At 51.3% G+C, this 6,462-nt stretch overlaps 1 protein-coding gene across 1 annotated transcript; it reads left to right on the top strand.

The window, feature by feature from the left end:
- Positions 1 to 1,617: 1,617 nt before the first annotated feature.
- Positions 1,618 to 6,462, top strand: LOC144610955 (fucolectin-like). The gene is made up of 4 exons (XM_078429992.1): positions 1,618 to 1,690; positions 2,202 to 2,478; positions 3,118 to 3,285; positions 6,000 to 6,462. The coding sequence occupies exons 1-3, from the start codon at positions 1,624 to 1,626 to the stop codon at positions 3,275 to 3,277; spliced, it is 504 nt and encodes a 167-aa protein (XP_078286118.1). The 5' UTR covers positions 1,618 to 1,623; the 3' UTR covers positions 3,278 to 3,285; positions 6,000 to 6,462.

Here is a 6,462-nt window from a genome sequence, read left to right as displayed (position 1 = left end):
GTATAGCCTGCGATTGAGGGAGTGGAGTCACCCACTTGGTGACACAAAATGCTGGGGTAACTCAGCGGGTCCGGCAGCGGGAGAGAAGGAATAGGTAACGTATCCGGTCGAGACCCATCACCCACTTTGTGCCTAACTTCGATTTAAACCAGCATCTGCAGTTTTTCCCTGCATATTCCGTTCCTCGATAGATGAGGGATTATTTCGCAGCGAGAGAAGAGGCTGCAGAGCAAAGCCTTCTGCTCCGATGATTGGTATGAGAGGTGGAATCTCAGTTCAGGGCAGCTAACCCAGACCACCCTGTCCTGGGAATCTTTGAGGGGATTTTAATCTGTACATAACCCGTGCTGCTTCTGCTCAGAGAGGGAGATGTGAGAACCTACGCTGTCTAATCCATGCTACCAAGGACATAGGTCATCAAAAGGAGGAGGACCTGCAGAGTCAATAAAGGGAGCTAACAAGAAGGTTGATAAAAACAGGAGCTGTAGTTTTTATCAACCTTCTTGTTAGCTCCCTTTGGGATATAAACACTGGATTATATCCAGTGTTGAGCATTAATGAGAAGAGGAATAGGAGGACAGGGGAGAGGAATGAATGGCTAGAAATCCGATGCAGACGGGAGGGCTTTAAATTGTGGGAAGACTAGGCTCACATCGGGTGACACTTGAACTAGCGGGGCGGGGAGGATAGGATAAACCAATATAATTGCGGGTAGGTTTACCCGAGCTACTCGGAGGGGGTTAACATTGTCCGGCAGTGTGGTGGGACCTATAGTAGTAATGAGGCAGTTGGCAAAGTTGAACCACCTGAAGAGGTTATGGCGTGGAAGTTCAGTGGGCGGACCGGCGGGGGCGAAACGGGAAGTGAAGAAGGTTTAGGAAACTGCAATCATAACCCCTAACAAGCAATTATATGCGGACACTGGTTGCTCATCTAAATGGTCAAAGTAGGTTTGCCCAAATTATTCTTACCACTGCTGCTTAAGACGACTCATTTTGTTCCATTAGCTCTCCATGCCAATTTTCTAACCACCCCATGTAGCTTATTAACTACAAGGAGGAGTTGGATAAAGTTGGATTATTTTCTCTGGATAATCGGAGGCTGAGGAGAGAGCTGATAGAACAATATAAAAATATGAAAGGTCTGGACAGCGTATCCTAGGGTGGAAATGTCAAACACCAGAACATATCTTTGAGGTTAAAGGCTTCAGATGTTGACGGTTCAACTGAAAAGTCTTTCGTGGGATAAGCACTTTATCAACATTCCGAAGTCTGTTCGTAATTCCATCATGAAACTGGAAATATTGGCCGGAGAGTGGGCTCTGTGAGGTGAACAGCAGATATGCTATTCTAGGGGATCCAGGAGGGGGGGGAGATCAAGGGAAGTAAGTGGGTGAATGAATAGGCTGCTGTGAAGCGGAAAGGATAGTATAGACCTATTGGGTTGAATGGCCAGCAACCGGGTTTGTCTTTCTCTGCAACGATCCCCAGATGAGACGGCAGTGTCTGGGCACAACGGCAGCATCAGAGCAGCGACACTGGGCTGTACATATTAAAGCTGGTATTTCTCTCTCAAGGACGAGAGGACAAGTGGAATCCCTGTCTGCAGCCACCTTCTAAAAAGATGGACAGTCGACTACTGCTGGTCTTTGTCTGTGTCTGGGGTGTGGCCAAACCTCACTACCCCACAGGTAAGGCTTTTACTCTGTCTCAGTTCTCGTTGGTTCGAAATCTGCTGTGGGAATGACACCGGGTTCCTCCACCTCTCCTCAATGGGTATTGGGCGCACTGGTGCTGATCGGAGGAGGGGGGGTGGCACTGGTGAGCGACTGAGTGACCCAGGCAGTCCGCTCTCAACACAAGGGGAGCTGAAGCAAGTAGAAAGTCTGGAAGCTCTGCGTCGGTCGCTCGTTGACTTCCATGGGGATAGGGAGTGGTGGGAAGTGATGGTGGATCATCGGTGGTCAGAGTGGTGAGGCCGAGGAGACGGTTTTAATGAAAGAATGACAGCTAGACATGACGGCAGAGCCGCGAGTGGCAAGGGGGGCCGGATGTGGTGGGTGGGGAGGGGAGACTGCCGGAGCCGGAGGTGGTGGGTGGGGAGGGGACACTGCCTCTTGCCCATGTACCACATCTTTACACCCCCCTTTGCGGAAAATGGGTGTAAGACAAATTCTGACGCCGCCTTCGCGCTTTGTGCAGGCAACCTGTGCGCCACCATCCGCGCCAGCCAGTCCAGTCTGATGGACTTCCACGGAAATGCCGCCAACGCCATCGACAGGAACCCAGACAGCAACTACGAGAAGGGGTCGTGCAGCAGCACCGCGGTGGAGATGTCGCCCTGGTGGAGCGTGGACCTTTTCTACCATTTCCGCGTCTACGTGGTGAAAATCACCGCCAGCAGAACAGGAGACGGCATCAATGATGCCGAGATCCTCATTGGAGACGACAAGGCAGTCAATGGCAGTGGAAACCAAGTGTAATGCCCCACACCCGCGATACGCAAACCCCGAGTCACGTAACCCCCGAGTCCCGTACACCATATTCACGCAAACCCTGAGACATGTAAACCGCGAGATATTCAGGCCCCAAGAGACCCCAAGAAACGACAATCCCAGGGATCCCTGCTCGCGAACATTTCGACACCCCCTCTAACGTAGAACATAGAATTGCACTGCGCAGTACCAAGCTCCCAAGCCCACATAGTACGTGCCAAACACGATAACAAGTTAAACTAATTTCCTCTATCTGCAAGTGATCTAGATCCGTCTATTCTCTGCAAGTTCGCGAAAGCCACATTAACGCCATTATCTATCTGCCTCCAAAACCAACCTCAGCAGTGTGTGCCAGACAGCCACCAGCCTCTGTGTAAAACGAAACTTGCCCCGCAAAATTGCCTTCAACAATCCCTTTCACCTTAAACCTATGTCCTCCAGTCATTGGCAATTCAACCCTGACAATGTCTACTCTGTCTGTATCTCTCACCTTACAGCAAAACCTTCTAATTGAGTTAACACGTTAAGATTCCTCTACACGTTAAGATTCAGTCGTCTTCTACATAATGTACAAACTAGACCCCACTCCAGATACGTTGCTCATTGTCCGTCTGTTTTTACAGCTGTGCAAGGAACGTGAGGGTTCCCCGGGGCGAGTCTGTCTCCGTGTTCTGCAAACCACTTGGCGTGCACGGGCGGTACATCACCATCACCATCCCCGGGAAGACGACATCTCTGTCACTCTGTGAGGTGGAGGCGCTTGGAGCACCCGAACCTCACTAACTCTCACGGTGAGTATACGTTTTGGGATGGAGTCGCATATTTCAATTCTCAATTAGCCCGCGCTCTCCGTTCCCACGTCCCATTTCCCCAGCCCAATCTCAACGTCTGGCTGTGGGTCCGCAACCCTGCTAGTCATATCATGTCCCCCTCTCCCTCTCTCCCCGCCCCCCCTCTCTCCTCCCCGTCTACCCCTCTCCAACTTTCCCCCACTCACTCTCTCCACTATGCCGCACTCTCCATCTCTCTGCCACTCATCCCCTCTCCTCCTCCCCTCCCCACTCATCCCCCCACCCTCCCCTCTCCCTCTCTCCCTTCCTCTCCCCCTCTCCCCTCTCCCCACTCACTCTCTATCTCCTATAACCGTCTCCCCACCCCCCCCTCTCTCTCCCCTATCTACCTCACCCCCGCTGCCTCCCCGCCATCCTCTCCCATTCTCCCGCACTCCCTCTCTCCCGCTCTTTCCCCCTCTCTCCCACTCGCCCTCTCCCTCTCTCTACCGCTCTCCTCTTCCCCTCTTCCCCTCACTCTCTCCCGATCCCCTCTCCTCTCTCCCCTCCACTCCCGCTCTCCCCTCTCCCCACCCAACAATCTCCCCTCTACCTCCCTCCTCTCTCTCTCTCTCTCTCTCTCTCTCTCTCTCTCTCTCTCTCTCTCTCTCTCTCTCTCTCTCTCTCTCTCTCTCTCTCTCTCTCTCTCTCTCTCTCTCTCTCTCTCTCTACCTCTCTCTCTCTCTCTCTCTCTCTATCTATGTCTCTCCCTCTTTCTTTCTCTCTATCCATCCATCCATCCATCCATCCATCCATCCATCCATCCATCCATCCATCCATCCATCCATCCATCTATCTATCTATCTATCTATCTATCTATCTTTCTCGCTTTCTCGCTTTCTCTCTCACTCTATTTCTCTCTCGCTCTCTGTCTCTCTCTCTCTCTTACACACACACACACACACACACATTTCAATTACAGGTTATTTATAGAATTATCTTTTATCGATATCAGAGACGTGCAGAGATACGTGTAGAGACACAGGGAGCAGAGTGCATATGGGCTATATATTTATGGAATATTAAAGGTGCAGTGAAATTAGTGCGAATATGAAGAGACGAAAGAGCGTGCGAAACTTCAAATAATTAATTTCCGAAAACAATTATTGATGGGGAGAGTCGGGAGATGGAAGCAGACTGAAGCAGCCCAGCCAGACATTCCGTCCCAATACCAGGCCAATGGTGACAGATATTTAGTCATCGTCAGAGCTGTAGTTCACGGAAATAGGCCCTTCGGCCCACCTTATCCATCACAACCATGTTTGCATATTGGACGAGTCCTTTTCGTCTGCTTTTTCCTAGAAACCATTCCGAGCATTTTCTCTGTCCAAATATATTTGAAAATGTTGCATCTTCTTCTACAGCTTCCTCAGGCTGCTCCCTCTGGTTGCTGACTACCCGCTGATTTGAATTGTTGACGCTGAGATCTCTTTTTAATCTCTCCCCCCTCATCTTCGTCCTGTGCCCTCTAGTTTTCGAAACTTCTAGTCTGGGTAAAAGACTGTGAGTGTTCACTTTATCCGTGCTCCTCATGATCTTGGACACCTCAACAAAGTCATCCCTCTACCGTCCACGCTTCATGGAAAATAGTCGTAGCCTGTCATCCTCTCCCTATAACCTCAGCCCGCACGTAAAGCTAACATTCTGGTAAATCTCTTCTGCAATTTACTTGCCGAGCATCTGAGAATAGGCAATAGCTGCCGACACGTGCTACATCTTGGCGAAATGAATGCTATTCATCTGGAGCCATGAATCAAATGGCGTCCAAAATTGGCGCTGGCTTTGATCGGTATAACGTATTCTGTCATGGTTACACAGAAAATACTGGAGTAACTCAGCAGAGAACGTGGACAGGTGACTTTTCCGGACGACCCATTCTTCAGATGGAAAACGTCAACAATCCATTTTCTTCAAATACTGCCTGACGCGCTTAGTTACTCCAGCATTTTAGACTTTAGACTTCATAGATACAGAGAAAAAACAGGTCCTTCGGCCCAACGAGTCGGCGCCGACCAGCGATCACCCCGCACTCTAACACTATCCTGCAACATTTTGTGTCTATCTTTGGTATTAACCAGCAACGACAGTTCCTTTTTATTACACTCTGTGATGGGGTTGCGTTGTGCAGTGTATTGTTTTTTTCATATTTCATATTTCAGATACAGCGCGGAAACAGGCCTTTTCGGCCCACCAAGTCTGCACCGCCCAGCGATCCCCGCACATTAACACTATCCTACACACACTAGGGACATTTTTTTTACATTTACCCAGTCAATTAACCTACATACCTGTACGTCTTTGGAGTGTGGGAGGAAACAGAAGATCTCGGAGAAAACCCACGCAGGTCACGGGGAGAACGCACAAACTCCGTACAGACAGCACCCGTAGTCAGGATCGAACCTGAGTCTCCGGCGCTGCATTCGCTGTAAGGCAGCAACTATACCGCTGCGCCACCGTGCCGCCCATAGATAGATAGATAGATCCCTGTAGATAGATCCCTGCCGTTTACCGTCCCTGGGCTAAAGGTCGGTAGCTTCGCGTTTCTTCTCTCCCTCCAAACTGGCGCTGTAGACGGCTTCCCGCTGGGACACGCAGCTCTCTCTGCTGCAGCGAGCTGAGCGGGAGGAATGATGGGAGCAGGAGGCACGGCCGCTTCAATCTTACCTCTGTTTCAGGTACACCGACGCGGAGACTTGCGCGGAACCGACAATCTCCACTTTGTGCTTCCGGCTTATGCATCAAATCCGGGTGGAGATCCATCCCCTTAACGCCGGGCCGCTCGGCCCTGTCCCCGCTTCAAGCAACACAACTGCAACCCTTTCAGTGATTGTGCAGCCGGCTCAGAGCGAAAGACAGTGGGCTGATGGGTGCGATGTCGCCACCATAGAAAGAACAACTCCGGCGAGCGACGGAAGACCGGGAGCTGGGGCAGAGCCGGTAGCGGACGTCGAACACACTGCCGGCAAGACAGAATACCCCGCACCTACCCACTGGGCTTCTAAAGGCCTCCGCCCCGTCCCCGAACTGGATCTGTGCTGCAGCCCGTCAGTCCCGGTCTGACGGACCGGTGCCCGGCCACCATCGTCCCCTGCTAGCACTGGGGCGTCCTCTCTCTGAGCTCGAGTACGACCCGCAACC

Source organism: Rhinoraja longicauda, chromosome 2 (genome assembly GCF_053455715.1).
Source record: "Rhinoraja longicauda isolate Sanriku21f chromosome 2, sRhiLon1.1, whole genome shotgun sequence".
NCBI lineage: Eukaryota > Metazoa > Chordata > Chondrichthyes > Rajiformes > Arhynchobatidae > Rhinoraja > Rhinoraja longicauda.
The sequence above is the reverse complement of the archived record's forward strand: the minus strand, read 5'-3'. Positions and strand labels throughout refer to the sequence as shown.

Coding starts and splice junctions, on each gene's coding strand:
- LOC144610955 (XM_078429992.1), top strand. CDS start 1,624: ATGGACAGTCGACTACTGCTGGTCTTTGTCTGTGTCTGGGGTGTGGCC. Junction 1,691..2,201: donor CAAACCTCACTACCCCACAG/GTAAGGCTTTTA, acceptor CGCTTTGTGCAG/GCAACCTGTGCGCCACCATC. Junction 2,479..3,117: donor AATGGCAGTGGAAACCAAGT/GTAATGCCCCAC, acceptor CTGTTTTTACAG/CTGTGCAAGGAACGTGAGGG.